The 16066-nt window shown below is 54.2% G+C and overlaps 5 protein-coding genes across 5 annotated transcripts; 2 read left to right on the forward strand and 3 right to left on the reverse strand.

Annotated features, from left to right (window-relative positions):
• The first annotated feature begins 22 nt into the window (after window positions 1-22).
• On the forward strand, window positions 23-1751 carry LY79DRAFT_596053 (UMP-CMP kinase). The gene is made up of 2 exons (XM_060561791.1): window positions 23-448; window positions 591-1751. Exons 1-2 carry the CDS (start codon window positions 211-213, stop codon window positions 1250-1252), a joined length of 900 nt encoding a protein of 299 aa, XP_060420814.1. The 5' UTR covers window positions 23-210; the 3' UTR covers window positions 1253-1751.
• Window positions 1752-2412: 661 nt separating this feature from the next.
• LY79DRAFT_574652 (PCI domain-containing protein) lies at window positions 2413-3873 on the reverse strand (the record flags this gene model as incomplete). Its single annotated transcript, XM_060559613.1, has 2 exons — window positions 2413-3211; window positions 3308-3873. 2 exons carry the CDS (start codon window positions 3871-3873, stop codon window positions 2413-2415), a joined length of 1365 nt encoding a protein of 454 aa, XP_060420815.1.
• Window positions 3874-5035: 1162 nt separating this feature from the next.
• On the reverse strand, window positions 5036-7258 carry LY79DRAFT_503530 (kinase-like domain-containing protein; the record flags this gene model as incomplete). The annotated part of the gene is made up of 5 exons (XM_060553404.1): window positions 5036-5469; window positions 5526-5895; window positions 5949-6541; window positions 6592-7150; window positions 7217-7258. 5 exons carry the CDS (start codon window positions 7256-7258, stop codon window positions 5036-5038), a joined length of 1998 nt encoding a protein of 665 aa, XP_060420816.1.
• Window positions 7259-9486: 2228 nt separating this feature from the next.
• On the reverse strand, window positions 9487-13133 carry LY79DRAFT_503985 (PH domain-containing protein; the record flags this gene model as incomplete). Its single annotated transcript, XM_060553463.1, has 6 exons — window positions 9487-10786; window positions 10839-12210; window positions 12264-12330; window positions 12386-12769; window positions 12845-12978; window positions 13070-13133. 6 exons carry the CDS (start codon window positions 13131-13133, stop codon window positions 9487-9489), a joined length of 3321 nt encoding a protein of 1106 aa, XP_060420817.1.
• Window positions 13134-13871: 738 nt separating this feature from the next.
• LY79DRAFT_574655 (uncharacterized protein) lies at window positions 13872-14834 on the forward strand (the record flags this gene model as incomplete). Its single annotated transcript, XM_060559614.1, has 3 exons — window positions 13872-13891; window positions 13984-14268; window positions 14567-14834. The coding sequence occupies 3 exons, from the start codon at window positions 13872-13874 to the stop codon at window positions 14832-14834; spliced, it is 573 nt and encodes a 190-aa protein (XP_060420818.1).
• Between the last annotated feature and the right edge of the window lie 1232 nt (window positions 14835-16066).

Genomic DNA, 16066 nt, shown 5'->3' on the forward strand with positions numbered 1-16066 from the left:
CCGAAATTGTTCTCGCGGCCAGGCCTACCCTTCCTTAGCTTCACAAGCTACGCCAAACAAGCAGGACAAGTCTCGAACTACCACTCACATACCAGAACCAACCCGTCACTCTTTTTTACCTCTTCCCTCCCCAGTCCTTGGTGTAGCAGTACCGTCGTCACTTTGCATTGACGCTTGTCTAGCCACTTGTCAGCACTATCCACCGCCGCCATGCATTCCGTCGCACCCCGTCTGCTCTCCAGAGCTTCTGCTTCTCCTTCTTCTTCTATTCGTTCTAATGTTTTGATCTCCTCGCGATCTTCCTTCCGTCTTCAGCAGCGATTCCCGGCGCGTCGCTTTTACTCCTCCGAGCCTCCCAAGAAGTCTTCCGGCATCAAGTTCTGGCCATTCCTCGTCGTCATTGGTGGTGGTAGCTTAGCCTACAAGTTTCTTGTAGACCAGAGAGCAGGTGAGCTATAATCCCGATGCCTTCGTCTCTTCTCCCTGCACTGCAAACAAACATGCCATTCATTTGGAAGCTACCTATCATGCCTAAAGCTGGAAGGAGCCTTAATGCTTTTGTGAGCCTCGACTAACACGCATTGCCACAGAAATGGCCGCTCTTCCCGCTCCCTCATCCAACTCCGCCCTCCCCTCCCCTCAAAAGTCCACGCCGACCTTCTCCCCCGACGACGTCACCGTCCTCTTCGTTCTTGGCGGCCCCGGCGCCGGAAAGGGCACCCAATGCGCCAAGCTGGTCTCCGACTACGGCTTCACTCACCTCTCCGCCGGTGACCTCCTCCGCGCTGAGCAGGACCGCCCCGGCTCGCAATTCGGTCAACTTATCAAGGACTATATCAAGGACGGTCTCATCGTGCCTATGGAAGTGACCGTTCAGCTCCTCGAGAACGCCATGACCGAGACCATTAAGAAGCAGGGCAACAAGCGCTTCCTCATTGACGGCTTCCCGCGTAAGATGGACCAGGCCATCAAGTTCGAGGAGACCGTCTGCCCTGCCAAATTCGTCCTCTTCTACGACTGCCCCGAGAGTGTTATGGAGAGCCGCCTGCTCGAACGCGGCAAGACGAGCGGCCGCACCGACGACAACGCCGAAAGCATTCGCAAGCGCTTCCGCACGTTTGTCGAGACCAGCATGCCCGTGGTGGACTACTTCCAGAAGCAAGGCCGCGTTGTCAAGCTCGATGCTACGCCTCCACCGCAGGATGTCTACGCCAAGACCCGCGCGGAACTTAGCAAGCGTCTGGGTCTGTAGATGAAGGTTCAAACTATTGCTTGGCGATTGCCGAGTACAGCCTAGAGAAGAAATGGTGCCCACAGCAACCGGCCGGTGAGTATGCAAATCATCCCGCCCGTTCCACCCGCTCCCCAGAGAACAATTGGAAAGTCGTGGTTCTGGCGTGTTAGAAACAACTTCGCATCTTCTGGGGGTGATAACATCCAGGAAAAGTATAAACAATATCTGGATCGGGTTAGAAGAAAAAACATGGCCTGGGTGCAAAAAGGTGGAGGATATGAGGGGTGTGTGAGCTGTGTGGTTTGCCGCGTCGACTCTCGACAGAGAACCCGCCTTGCGTGCGTGTGAAATTGGACAATTTGAGACTCCTTCTATTCTCCTTTGTCGTTGGCTATTGTATATCTAGAGAGAGAGAGAGAGCGGTCTACGACTCGAGTTCTTGGAAAATGAAATCATAGAAATCAACTCACACCAAAACACCAAAGCATATTCTTGCTGACCACCACGCGTCCTCACCTGCTCTCCTTCTCTTTCCCCGTCTCATCATCTAGGGAACGCAACCTTGTTTGTCACTTCAAGCAGGCCGGGCAAAGCTCGTAGCTCATGACCCTTTGACTCTTCACCCTTCACACACACAAGCGCGCGCACGCATTCGGAGGGGAGGCGCGCATATCGTAATCTCTCGTTACGCCGGATTTCATTTCAGGAGGGGACTCCTGTCCCTGCCCTACCAAAGACCGCCGTGCCAACGTGGCAGACCGTGGCCGGCCTTCTCTAACAAAAAACCGTCGTCTCTCCTTCCGTTTCGTTCGACCACATGTCATAACACATGTCCTGGCAGCATTTTCTTTGCAAGGGCTCAGCTCTAATCCGTAATCAACTTGGCCATAAAAAACGTTTTTCCCTTCTTTCTCCTCGCCGTAATTACAAAACACGGATACGGATGGGAACTTCCCCTATTCCTTTGCCCTGACAACAACGCCGGACGGTTCCCCATCTTCGTGCCCCCCCTTTTGATAGAGCTCCCCCCCCCCCCCCCCCCCCCCCCGTGTCGTAGGTATTCTTCACCCCGGAGAGGTATCGAGAAAGGTACGGGGAACCCGAACCAGGTAAGGGTGACCCTCATCAACTGCTCAACGATAGACACTCTTGACCTTCATCACCCCTTCAACTTTGATTTAGTCGTCATTTTCCGTCCGCTCCTTGGGCTCCCGGGGCTCTCTGGGTTCTCTGGGCTCGCGCTGCTGGTTGTCGCGACGTCCCTGGTTTCTCTGCTGGCGACCGCCGCCGCCGCCGCCCTCGTTCCCGGGGTTCTGGGCCTTGCGCTCGGCCTCATGCGCATCACGCTCCTTCTGAGCCTTGGCGTTGGCCTGCTCCTTGCGGATGACGTCGTACAGGTTGGAGAAGGTGCCCTTCCACGAGTCGAGGCGGGTGGCGAGCTCCTGCCATTGCCGCGTGCCGAAGACGCGGTAGGTGACCTTGTGGACAAGGAAGACCTGGTCTTGTTGGGAGAGCTTACCCTCGACGAGACCGGCGCGGATGACGTCGATGGCCCACATCTCGACCTCCTCAGAGGGAACCTGGAGGGCCTTTGCGATGGCGGAATACTCGATGCGGCGCGAGGTCGTCTGGGCGGCGAGGGAGGCGAAGGTCAGGAGGCGCATCTTGCGGTGGAGCTTCTCGTGATCGAGCTTCTCTTTCTCGACGAAACCCTCGTGCTCGTCGTTGAAGTCGTTGTAGTCCTCGAGGTCCTGCTCGGCGAAGATGTCGAGAAGCTGCGAGTAGACGGGGTGGGTTTCGGACAGGTTCTGCACCGAGGGTATGCTGCGGATGTCGGTGAAGAGGTAGTGTGTGCTGGACAGCAGGGCGTCGCGAACGGCGCGAAGGGATAGTCTCTGAGCGTCCTCGGAGCCGATCTCCTCCTTATCGTCGGCATCAAAGGTGCGCAGGGCCTTGAGAATGTACTCGTAGCTCTCCCTGGTCCGGGGTGATTACCCCACAATGTCAGCATTACTGTATCTGATGGCGCAGATCTGTGCGCGACGCAACGTCCGGATCTTTCAAAGGACTCACTCTTCCTTGCCGGCCTCCTTAGCAACCTCAGCAATCTCCTCGTACATCTGCCTCTGGTACTCCTCGCTGGTGGCCCACTCTTCAAACCAGCTGGGAAGGTGCTTCAGGTAGGGCTGGATGGCCTCGAACATGGCGTGCGACTTGAGGAAGCGCAGAATGGCCATGAAGACGTTGAATCTGATCGGGTTCTCGGGGGTGATGAGGTTGAAGATAGTGCTGAGGGCGTTCAGGCTCAGGCCGACGCCGTTGACGGGGCTTGAGGCGATGGGCTTGCTGAAGGCCTGGCACAGGGTCGGCAGGTGCTTCTTGGGGTCCTCGGACTGGAGGACGAGGTGGATCATGAGGTTCGAGGCGGCCGTGAACTCCTTCTCGGGCACCGAAGACAGCGCCGCTGACGAGCGCACCAGCTTGCTCAGCACCTCCTCCTTCTTGGCCTCGTTCTCGATCAGAGGCTTGACTTCCTCGGCGATGTGGAGGTAGTCGGCCATCTCACGAGCCAGCTCCTGGAAGGATCCATCCACGAACAGCAGCTGCGGCTGCGCCTGTTGCTTCGCTCCCGCCGCCATGATTCCGGTCTGTTGGACTTGGGGGGTGAGTGTGGGTTTCGGGGGGAAGGAAACAAGTCGTGGTGGTTGTATGCGGTTGTCGGGGGAAAGAAAACCAAAAAGAGGAGGTCAAACCCGGAAAAAAACAGACGGCCGAAAACGTGAAGAGACTGGACCTGAGAGAGAGGGAGAGAGGGAGAGGGGGCGTGTGCTTTGAGAAAACGGAGACAGGGGGTAGGTCTGTCGTGTCGATTTGCCAAAGGCCGTTCCGGTCAGATCGTTGGATGGAGGGGTGTTTGGTGGTGACCGCAGGGCAATTTTTTCTGCCACCAGATTTCTGTGCGAGAAGACGCCGCTAGTACGTTTGCAGGGCTCTAGGCGAAGGCGGTGAAAGAGCCAGGCTCTTGCCTGGTCTGTTTCCAGGCGGGGTACTGGGGACCTGGATCAAGTGCCTGCTGTATTTATCAGGCCTAGTTAATCGCTTTCTTATTTTTTATTTTTATTTTTTAAGTGAAGAAACGCCATTAGGTCTTGTTCAGTCCGAAAGCGCTTTGGGTACGCAGAACTGTTCATGTTGTTAAAAACTACGTAGCAAAACCGCAGCAACGTGTTGTAGTCACGGCCCGGCTCCGTGAAGCTCTTCCGGTTGAGTCAACCCAATAGTGCATCTGACAAGCCGCCCCGTTTCTCTGTCGGAGCCGGCATGGCGGCGGTTGCGGCCATCAACGGGCCGGGCTGTGCAGTCCTGAGATTGAATGCAGTCCTGAACCAGAGGACTGCTCATCTTACATCGGATCCTCCTTAGCGTACCGGAATCACTAGTGTGGTTACTTGGATATGTGGTGATAAACTCATTATTACGGTACTTGAACTCCCTTTCGACCAAGGACAATATAAGTAAAACTCCTAACTTTTGCCAAGCCGTGCCCGCATTTCTCTAGAAGGGGACACCAAAAGTTCCATCTTCCCAAGCCTGCAACATTACCATCGGTGCCATGAGCGTGGTATATATGCCTCCCTCAGGTACCCAACCCGGGTATCAGGAGGCTGATTAATGCAAACCATCACCGATTTCTGTTCCGCATGCTCCTTGTTGGTGTGGTCGTCCGTCTCGTATATTTCCAAGACGATTCACATGCAAACACGATCAAGCCTCACACATGAACCTACAAACTGCAGCCTTCTACTCCCCCCCACCCTTCGTCTTGCCGCCGCTAATGTCGTCCTTAGAGTATATGCTTTCGCCATCTGCGCCGAAGAGTGGCTGGTCACCCTTGCCGCCCATCTCAACAAATTCGCTGACATTCCGTTGTCCGTGAGGATCGACCTCTTTCGGGGCCATTTTCTTCGTATTCTTGGCGTATATGTGGACGGGCTTCTTGCTGTCCCCCACAGGCGGCCTTGTGGCTACTTGTACCGAGTTCATGGAGCTCAGCAACGTCCGTTCTCTGGTCACGCCTCGCCGATGGACATCCAAGCCTTGGATACCACCGACCAAGCCATCAGTGCTATCATTGACACCCGGCTGGTTTTGGGTCATCCAGGGATGGTTGAGACATTGGTCGACAGTGTACCGGCGTTCGGGGTCGACGACCAGCATGGAGTCAATCAAATCGACTGGTCCGGCTTGTCAGCGTCCAAACCAGCAATTCATCCGGCTGGACAATACTTACGAGCAGGGTCCCCAACAGAATCCCAGTACGGCGAGGGGTAGTCGAAACGTCCACTTTTGATTTGTTGCGACAGTGTGAAAGGGAAGTCCTTTGAGTAGAGCTCATCCGAGAATGGCGGGAAGCCACACAAGCAGATATACAACACCACACCGAGAGACCAGATGTCCACCGCTTTGGTGTACTTCCGATTTCTACCCTCGGCAAGAATTTCCGGCGCCACATAACTGGGTGTACCGCACAAGGTGGTGGTAAAAGACTCCTCGCCGATGATCTTCGCTAAGCCGAAATCAGCCAGCTTGACGTGGAGATCCCTGTCCACCATCAGGATGTTCTCGGGCTTGATGTCGCGGTGCACAATATTGCGGTCGTGCTGGTTCGTCTTTGTTAGCTTGCGGGTTGGAATGAGATGCTTGGCCCACATACCAAGTACTTGATGCCTTGGAAAAGTTGCTTGAACAGCTTGCGCGTTTCGTCTTCACTCAGCTTCTGCTTCATGACAATGAAGTTGAATAGCTCGCCTTCTGGCGCCAACTCGAGGACCAAGTACACAGCATTTCGCTCGTTGAATGTGTCCTTCAGGCAGAGGACGTTGGGGTGACTGACGCCCATAAGGACAGCGATCTCCTGCTGCAGACCCTCCTGTTTCGACCTCTCATCCATGCCGGCAGTCTTGGTGAAGATCTTGACAGCATACCTTTGGCCGGTAGATTTCTCAATACACAAGAAGACCTCGGCGAAATGACCCTTACCGAGCTTCTCCAGTAGCGTATACTGATTCAGGAAGGCACTGGATTGTCGGGTCTTCGGGTACCTAAAGATGAAACGGGCTTTGTCGATGACGGCGATTTCGTCCTGTTCCTGAAGCTCTCTCCGCTTATTCCGACCTACATTGGCCTCATTGACAAAGGTTCCGTTACTTGATAGATCCTCCACGATGGCCACATTGTCGCCGCCTTTATTCTCGGAAAAGATCAGGCAGTGCCGATTCGAAACAATGGGGTCATCCACAACGATGTCTGCATACCGTCAGCATCGACGGCTACGTCCAGGTGCAGACTTAGCTTACCGCACTCCGGATGACGTCCAATCAAATAACCGCCCGAAGCAATCCCTTTGATCTTTGTGCGCTCGTATGCCTCCTCCTCCTTTTGCAAAGTCGATTTTCCCTTCTGGTCCTTACCTGCCGACTCTTTCGCCGCGTTGACGGTATCTGGCAACGGGCAAGCAGCCCTCTTCTTCATGACGACGACCTTGCCATACTTCGTATCGAGCGGGAACAGATATCCCCATACACCCTCCTTCACCTCATCTTCGACCTCGTCCGAAAGGGCATCTTTCGTCTCCTGGGGATATTGCGAGAAGGCCTGGGTGTCCTGCGGCGGTGACGAGATGTTGTTCAATGCCTGGGATGTGTCGTCCTTTTCGCGGTGGTTAACCTGGCTGGGCCGTCCCTCTGGTGGCGTGGCGGTGGGCTCCTTGTAGACCTCGTCCGAGTCACTCTCCCTCGTGACCGGGGACGGAAGCTGGTGCTTGTTGGAAACCGGGGTCTTGTCGTTGGGTTCTGGCGATGTCCTCTCGGAACGGCGGGGCTTCTTCGCATCCAGGTCTGATTCTGGTAGAGAACCCTTTGGTAGGGAAAGACGGTTTAGGATTGCACACCAGAAGGCCGAGCAGATTAACAAGCGACTCACTCTAGTTCTTTTCAGTTGGCTCTTTTCGGATTGAGGAGCCATGGCCTCAGATGAGAAGATTGCTGTCTTGGCTCGATTCGCACAATTGGGAAGGCAGCAGCTGCAGCAACAGTAGGCGAATAACGCAGTCGGCAGCGATGATGAATGGATCTCAACAGATGGGGCAACCTCCGTATAGCGAGCGAATGCAGTTAAGTCGATTTTGTGCACACAGCTATGATAGGGACAGGGTGTGCGAGTACCGATACGTTTGTCAATGTTGTAACGTATTGGTGGTGATGGAGTGTTTGGGAAGTGTTGCCTAAGGTAAGGGAGTGAAGGCGATGAACGGCGAGGCTCCAAATTAATAAAGCAGCTTGTTCAGAAGAGGCAAGTTCCGAGGAGTGAGCGTGGGTGCAGCCTAGAAATGGGGAAGCTACTACGAATGTCGATTCCCCAAGTGGAGAAGGGGAGCAGAGATCAGGCCAGGAAGTGGAAGAACCAAACTGCTCTAGGCTACTCTCGGCCTGTGCCTGCACACCTAGCTGCACGCCTGTGTAATACAAGCTTGAGCTTTGCTGGGGGGCTTCCTGGGACCTGCTGGCCCAAACAGCCGGAGGATGACAGGGTCTTCCTCTTCTCGGGATCGGGGGGGGGGGGGGGGGGGTCGTGCAAGGGAAGTGGGCTACCGAGCCTGGATGGGGATGACTGCCGTCGGTTCACAGGTCTTGAGAAGCGTTCTCCATCGATCGTTTCCCTTTTCAAACTCAATATCGTTCCGCCCTTGGGTCAGTGGATACAATAGAGTCCAGTGTCCAGTCCAGTGTCCAGTCCAGTGTCCAGTCCAGTGTCCAGTCCAGTGTCCAGTACCAGTGTACGCTTTCTCAAAGGGTTCGGACTGAAAGTTCCGTGAGGCAACAGGGAGGGCGTTCGATGACCTGGTTGACAACGACGTTGGTGGAAAAGAGAAAAAGGGCCATGTGAATGAAGGGTGAGGGATGGACGGTTGATCAGTACTTCAAATTGACAAGGGGACTCAGAATGACTCCCGACTCTTCCGCCACACCAATGCGCGTCCCGATCATGATGGCTGAGCAGACAGACACAAGAGGCGCGTGAGGCGGTTCCTCCTCAACCGGCGGATAACCGGGTCCCGTGTGCCATCTTTCAACGACACCACGCTCCGCGCCATCGCCAATAGTCACTCATCACACGGCGCTTCGCCCATATAACCTCCATACATTCACCATCGAGATCCCGTCATTTTGGTCAGCCATCTCCTAGAGCTCCTTAGGATCAGGCCGCGAGCCCCCGCCCTTCCCTTCCGCCCTCGTCTTGACAGGTCCCGCTCAGTGAATCAGCTTATGCGAACGTCCTCGTTGTCGCATCGGCTCGCAAACCGAGACATCATGTCATGCGTCGCTCTCGATTAGTAGTGTAGCATATACTGCAATACTGCAACAGGACTTTTGGTAGAGAGCGAGGAGGCGAACGACCCCCTGTCGCATGTGACCTCGTACCCAGTTCGTGTCAGTTCCACTCGCCATTCCCACGCTGAGTTGCTGCATCGCTTGCTGTGTGACCATGACGCCAAAAGTAGAAACGTGATTCATCCCCACTAAACCCACGTGGGCGGCTCACCTGCCGCCAAACCACAAACGATTCCCTTGCATAGCTGCTGCTGAGTACGAGCAACGATACTCTCACCGACTCACCGAGACGATTTTGTTTCTATCCTTTTCCTCTACGGTTTTGATTCTTACCAGCTCTGTAGGTAAGATATCACGGAAATGATATAGAGCAATTTGCTGATATCCGCACAATGTTCATCATTGTTCTGTCTTCATTTCTTCATTACTATTACTATCCATACACACAGACAAACACGCGTACCAATGGCCATCTCCGCCTTTCATACCCTCGCATTTTCCAATCGAGGACTATTCCAATGTGCCTCTTCACGCCGGACTTCTGTCATCAAAAAGTTCACGTGTTACATGTGAGGGCATGACCTCGTGATCCTCCTCGTGCCGTGCAATGGAACCGGGCTTTGCCCAGCAAAATACCAGGCCCTCGAAACGCAACAGACCCTTTGGTAACGACATTCAAGTACGCCGATCCTTTCTCTCTGCCTTCCAGCCAGTGTGCCAAGACGGTTTTCATCCACCGCCACACTCAAAATCGTAGCCATCCGTCGATAAGTGGACTTCGAGAGAAGACCTGCGTCTCGTGTGCATTGCAAAAGCAAGGCACATGTTCAACTGCCCCAGCCGCTCGAAACAGGCGGGTCGCTACCTTTCCGGAATCGGGCTCTTAGCCAGACGTCCTCCTGCACTCACTCTCTTCTGTAGCCGAGCGTCCCTCTCCCGCTGGAGCTTTTCGTTCGAGCTAGGGTTGCCGGGCAGTGATCCCACTGCATCACCCGAGAACCCCCCCGTATTCCGTCCTCGCTTCTCTTCAATGTACATTTGTGCGCTGCGGCTTAATGGGAAAGCCGGCATCGACGTTGGTATTTCTGCTCCGTTTTGAAGGAGCATCTCTGCCACCGGGAACGTTACCGTTCTGTCCGTCTCCGGAGGCTGCCCCGGAGTGGGAGAGGGCGAGGCGGGATCGGCAGCCGCAAGGGCCAAGAATACGGCGTGCGTTCCGCGAGATCTGTCTGTGACATTGGGGTTGGCTCGTAAAGCCAGTGCATAGATTACCTGTTGAATTTCGTTCTTCTTGATACCCGCCAGTAAGGTATCTTCGGGGTTTGCATAACGCGAGAGAGTCGCTGAGATCGGCTCTACGTAGGCCTTGTCGACGTATTTAGCAGTAATGAACCTCAGCCGCTGCTCTCTCGTTGCCTGAGGCGTCGGCTTCAGTCCGGGTTCAAGCCTCGCTTCCCAAATCATGTTCGACACCCTGTTACCAACAAGAAGCAGGAGCTCGACAATATCAGAGGTAAAGGAGTTGATATCCAGAGTTAGAGATCGCACTTTGCTGATATGTGTGCCAAGGGAGCGATGAATGCCACTGCATTCGATGCAAAGAATGATGGCTAGGTTGATTGAAACCCATTCGACCTTTGTGCCCGACCCGCAGTCGGCGCACCAGCAGTTGCCTTGGTCATTGTCGCGAAGCAGTTGCAGTAGCTTGTCGGGATTCTCGTCGTATGTTGAACTAGTGGACCTGTGCGTGCTGGGCCGAGCGCCAACCGTGATCCGGCGGACGGGTGGTGCACTGTTCGAGTTTGTGTGATGACTGTTGTGCCCAACGGAAGGGCTCTTGCCTGTGAGGATGGAGCCAATGTCTCTCTTAATATGACCTGAATCACTCGGAGCAGACTTATCCCTCATAATGCGGCCCTCAACCGCACTTTGCAATGCGTTATTAATGGCCGTGATCCAACTGTTCATGTCCTCTTCAGATGTAGCTTGGTATACGCGTTTGAACTGGGGCGTAATGACTTCAAAGCAGAACCGGCGCTCTGCATTGCGCGCCTCTCTGACGGATGCCATCCTCAAGTCAATGGGGTCATTGTGCAGATCCAGCCTCTGCTTCCAGTTACTATACTCCGAGAGCTTGCCTTGGTCTAGGACAATCCAGAACCTGTTGCGGATCAGAATGACTACCACTTCTTAAACGGGTTGGGTGCACTTACTTATGCCAGCCCTGCTTGTTCAAGTTACGCGGGTCTACATGGTTGCTGCCAGCCTTGCTCAGAGACCATAACAGACCCTCTTTGCGCTGGGCGCTGCTGCTGGCGCTAGACAGCTGGCCGTAGTCTTTCTCTTCCAAGTCACGGATGCCCTTGAATTTCGAAGCTTGAGCAGGACTTCCGACCGAGGAATTGCCAAGGCTGCCGGGCGACCTGGTCAGCTCAGGAGATGCCATGGCCACCGAAGGGTTCGAGCCCGAGGACAGCCCAATCTTCAGCTGCGATCCTGTGCTGTCGGCGCGGCCAAGATCGCTGTCAGAGACATGTGCATTGCCATTTGAGGCCATGGTTTGGCCAGCACTGGTACCAGGCGCCGGTCCAAGGTCCGGCTCGTTATACGGCTGGTTGCTCTTCTCGAGAAGTCTTCTCTTCTCCTCCCGTTCCCGCCTCTGGTATTGATACTCCTTGTCGGCCTCTTGCACTTCGCTCGAGAGCGCCTCCAGTTGTGGCAGTAAAGTGTCGATCTTTTTGGCCGCCTCCAGAAAACCTTTGGTCTGAGCATCGGCATACCTTGTGAGGTGTGAAAGCACTTCCTGCTCCTTCCTGCCACCATGGAGATCCTGCATGAAGCTCGAGTAGTCAAATCGCTTGAGCTCAAAGTTGCGGCGCTTCGTCTGGTACTTGGAGTCGCTTTCTGCCAGTTTCTTAGCCTTGACCGAGTCATGGCGCTGTCCAAGATATCTCGAGACGTAAGCATAGTAGTCCTTGCTTTCTTCCTCGAAATCCCGTTTCTTCGACTCGGCTTGTTTAATATCGACCGTGTAAAACTTGTCCAGCGGATCGATCACAATGCGCTTGAGATTGACCGTGTTTGTTCGCTCGTACGAAAGGATTTCGCGGGCAATTTTGTCAAAGTAGTGTTCAATAGCCGGCTGCACGGCATTGGCGTTTGTGGATGAAGCTTCGCGAAGGGTGTCGATGAATTCGGAGAAGTTCTTGTTGGCTTCTACCTGCGCCTCATGCGCCTGCTTAGCCATCTTGAGCACGCGCTTCATCTGCGTCCGCATGTTGCCCGTCTTTTGTTCCAATGCCTTTATTGTCGCTCTGAAGACCGGGCCGTCGTCTGGAACGAGGACATCATCGGTTGGTTTGGGGCACGCGACATCCACCTTGATCGGTTCCTGCGCAGATTGTAGCCCAGGGAGTATAGTGGTAGAAGAGAAATTGCCTGGCAGCGGCGACGAGGGTTCTTCCAGTTCGCTGTGGCTGATTCGAGAGTCGACAGACTGAGAGGAGGCAACTCGGATCTTGGGAGGTGCGGTCAAGAGGAAAGGAGGAGACGGCGAGTTAGGGTGGCTGAGCGGCAAAGCTGGATCTGTAAAATTGTGAGTGGCAGTGAGCGAATGAGTCACAAAGGTGAAGACTTACTCGCAACCCAGTAGGAGAAGCTAGCCAAAGTGTGCAGGCAGTGGTTGCGGGGATCATATTCGACGAACTGCAAAGAGGGTTAGCACATGTGACAGGTAAGAGCTCGGTGACCAACAACATACACTGCAAGTGTTCCTCCATCCGCCGCCCCTATCTTCCACATTCTTTGGTGGCTTCCATTTCCAGGTCCATTCGAAGGATACCGAAGGGTTGCCGCCGGTGCCAAAGTCGCCCACCAACTCGACGTTGGAGTTCTTGTGTAGATTTGGGTCCGCATGGAACTCTCTTGTTACCAAGTTTTCTACCTCGCGCGGCGTCGAGGCGTAGACGTATGTCAGCCCGCTGATTTGGGTATCGACCGTAGCAACGGTGTCGGCGCTGCCATTCGTGACGAACTGCTGTCCCTGGCGGATGACGAATGTAAAGTTAAAGACAAGCTCGTCGTCGCAGGTGAGCTTTATTATAAAATTCGGGAGGCCACCAGGGCTCGTAACGACTTCGGTATCCTGCAAAGGCAAAAATGAGCACACGCTGCTCGAGGCGAAGGGGGGGGAGGGGTGTCGCTGTTTGCGCCGACGAACCTGTACAAATTCTATGGGACTGCCGTCGCCTAGTGGGCGCGAAGCCGATACTTTGGTGGCAGGGAAAGCATTGGGAACGATGTTTATGGACGAACGCCTTCGCGGGTTCGAAATGACGAGAGAGGCTATGGATACTGCGTATGAAAGGATTAGCTGGAGGTGAATGCGCAAGGCTGCATGCAAGAACAGGCAAGCAAGACGAGGGGGGTGGGTGGGAGATCGCACGTCGATTCTGGTCTCTAAGAAAGAGGGCAGCCCCGTCCTCAGGCTTGCTGCTAACGATGCCCATGATGAGATATTGATCGGGAAGTTAACGGCTCATGGAGGTGGAATGAGTTGCGAGTGAGGCGGAGGGGACGCCTCTGAGATGGTAGTCGGGCTTCGCAGCGCGGGGTCGCAAGTTGGCCAGGATCGTGGACATTTGGCGACGCAAGACAAGGCCAAGCCACACCCACGGGGTTGGCGGTACAAGACTGTAGACTGCGCGCAACCAGCTTTAGGACGCTGCTGAAGGCGCCAGCGGCCTGAGCGAAGGGGGTAGTGGTGGGGTTGAGGACGGCGAGAGGACGGTGACGAATGCCCACGGGGTGAGAAAGAAATGGAAAATGAGATCTAAAATGCCAGCAAAATGTGGTGGTTGTAGAATGGTGGAAGGAGAATGACTAAAGAGTCAAATGTTGAATGTTGCGATATCGACGGAGGTGGAAGAACTGCTAGGTTGCGGCACGTCTGCCTCAGAGGCCTGTTGCTTTTGCTGCCGTTGCTACTTCCCCTCCTGTCGTTGTCGTCGTCGTACTACCTAGGTAAGTCATCTGGTCCCGCGATTAAGTCTAGGCCACTTGATTCGCCGCGGCTAATCACTCCGAGCAGAAGGTCACATATACCAAGAGTACGAATACAGGAGTGTGAATTACAGGTAGGTAGGTACCTAGGTACCTAGGTAGCCGTCCAGGCTTCTTTGGGCCCAGCTTGCCGTTTCCTGCTCTGGAGTACTCCGTACTGTAGGTGAAAAGTAAGGTCAGGTACAATGCGACCTCGTCTGAATCAGTAAGGCACCATGCGCTGGAACAGAGAGGCTTCGGCCCTGCTATGTACACTACATAGTGGACTAGGTACATACAGATGTGGCTACCATGTAGGCACCTGGGTAGGGACCTACCTGCCTACCCACCTCCCACCTCCTGGGTAGGTCGCTCTTTGCATGGACGATGCAAAGTCCCCTCCCCTGTTGTGACGTCGAATCAAGCCCACTTCAAGGTGGGCAAAGACGAGATTGGCGCCGATTCATTTTTATTCCGACCCATGCCCATCGGCCTCAATCCACCCAATATTTCTCACAGAACCATTCTGGTGCGATGGTTCTGTACGATGAATTATTCCATGGAGAAAATGGCACGCGGTCGCCATCATCCCGGCCATGGCATGTAAGTACGCGGATCGAGTTTTGCTGAGCACTGGTGAAGCACCCTTGCCGGTTCGCTTCATCCCACACCAGCATCAAGCACGCTCCATTTTCTTTCTCACTTCGAGTTTCATGTGCCTACCTACCTAGTATACTATGTACGGTTTGGGGAATTGAACAGCATCCACGACCCCTTAGCACGGCGGCCTCTCTGATTCCCCATCATTGGCGGTCTTTTGGTGGGGTCAGGCAGCACACAACCAGACGTTCCTTGACAGTAAGCCAAAGCGCATGGGATCACCACACCACCAACTGCTTAGCCCATTTTGCGCAAGGCGCGTACCTCATCTCCTCATCTTCGACGACGACAGGCGCGCAAGCTACATGATATGTTTGGCCATTTCTGCCTCCGCACCTCTTCGCCCTTTGGCCGTGTTTGCTCCTCTCAACTTGGGGAAGCGAAGCCAGCACGGCAAGCTCCTGTCCCGACACTCTGAGGGTGTCCGTCCGAACCTTGCGCCGTGGAAATACGACCTTGCTTGTTTCTCAAACCCGGGATTTCACGTATCATGGATCTCTTGCTTCTGAGCCTAGTCTGATCTGGTCTGGAGTTCCAGAAAACTGAGAATCGGGAATCAACCTGTACCGGCACGTGCTGCAGCCTTCCGACAATACATACATATATCTCTGCGCTGTATCAAGAAAAGGGGTAGGTAGCGGTCGAGGGTGGCGGGTCTTGGAGAGAAGCTTCCTACACACTAGTCAAGCCAGACCGTTTGAAAGTCAATCGCTGATCCTCTTCCAGGATCTCGAGCATCGTCGAAAAGGCATGCAAAGAAGCAGAAGAGACTTTGTGTCTGTGAACCCGATTCAATCACTTTGGCTTTGGGTTTAGCCTTTGTGTGATTCATTGTCCTAAGGCTTTCTTCTTTTTCGTCTGCTCTTCCAAAGAGCAGACAGGCTCTCCCCTTGAGGTCTGTCAAACTCTAACCGATACTACGGTTCTTGACCGGGGGAAGGATAAAAAAGAGCGAACCGTTTCAAAACACCCCTCCAGCAACGCAAATGTCAACGGCCACAGTCTGTCATCAGGCGTCATCTGCACGACCGTCTGGTCGATGCGAAGCTAAGATCATTCCTGCGGCGGCTTATTAACAAGTGATGCGCTCGCTCCTTCAAATCCCAACAAATTGGTCATTCCTCGACTTCCCAGCAATTTTGTTATTCATGTTCTTCGCTTTCCACAGGAAACGCTCTCAAGGACCTATCATTGCAACTAGGTGTCTATGAGTAGTGGGGATGCGGCCGTGAACTCATGGCTTGCCAGCGGACATCACTTGCTCCCTACAACATGAACCCGCTGTTGCTTTGAGCAATCTCGCCCTTTTGACTTGTTACGGCTCACGCATTCAGACTCGGCCGTGTGAGATAAACAATGAACCATGCAATCCCCAGTTCCCCAGCGGCGGACAAGGGGCACACCCCCTTGGGTGAAAACTGGGACGGACGGACATTAGGGCACAGCAAACGCTGGCGCTTGCAGTCTATGTAGGTAGTGAGTGTACTCCGTACAGCGGCTTGAGAGTCGGGTCGTCCATTGCTACGTATCGTCGATTTGCCGGGAAATGAGAAGCTAAGCACGACAGATCGGGCATGCGCGTTCAGGCCGCCCCAGACAAACCACTAATTCCGCCGGCATGGATGACCACGGAGATGCTCTTGGGCTTTTGAAAGAGAAGTACTGGAGAATGTAGGAATTGAAAGAAAAGACCGACAAGCCAAAACAAATGGCCGAGAAACATTGCGTGGAAACACATGGC

The sequence above is a fragment of the Colletotrichum navitas genome (genome assembly GCF_030913465.1).
Source record: "Colletotrichum navitas strain CBS 125086 chromosome Unknown LY79scaffold_1, whole genome shotgun sequence".
Classification (NCBI taxonomy): domain Eukaryota; kingdom Fungi; phylum Ascomycota; class Sordariomycetes; order Glomerellales; family Glomerellaceae; genus Colletotrichum; species Colletotrichum navitas.

Excerpts from the sequence above, each read along its gene's own strand:
- LY79DRAFT_596053 (XM_060561791.1), top strand. The coding sequence starts at position 211 with ATGCATTCCGTCGCACCCCGTCTGCTCTCCAGAGCTTCTGCTTCTCCT. Across the intron at positions 449-590 it reads TCTTGTAGACCAGAGAGCAG|AAATGGCCGCTCTTCCCGCT; the intron begins GTGAGCTATAAT and ends GCATTGCCACAG.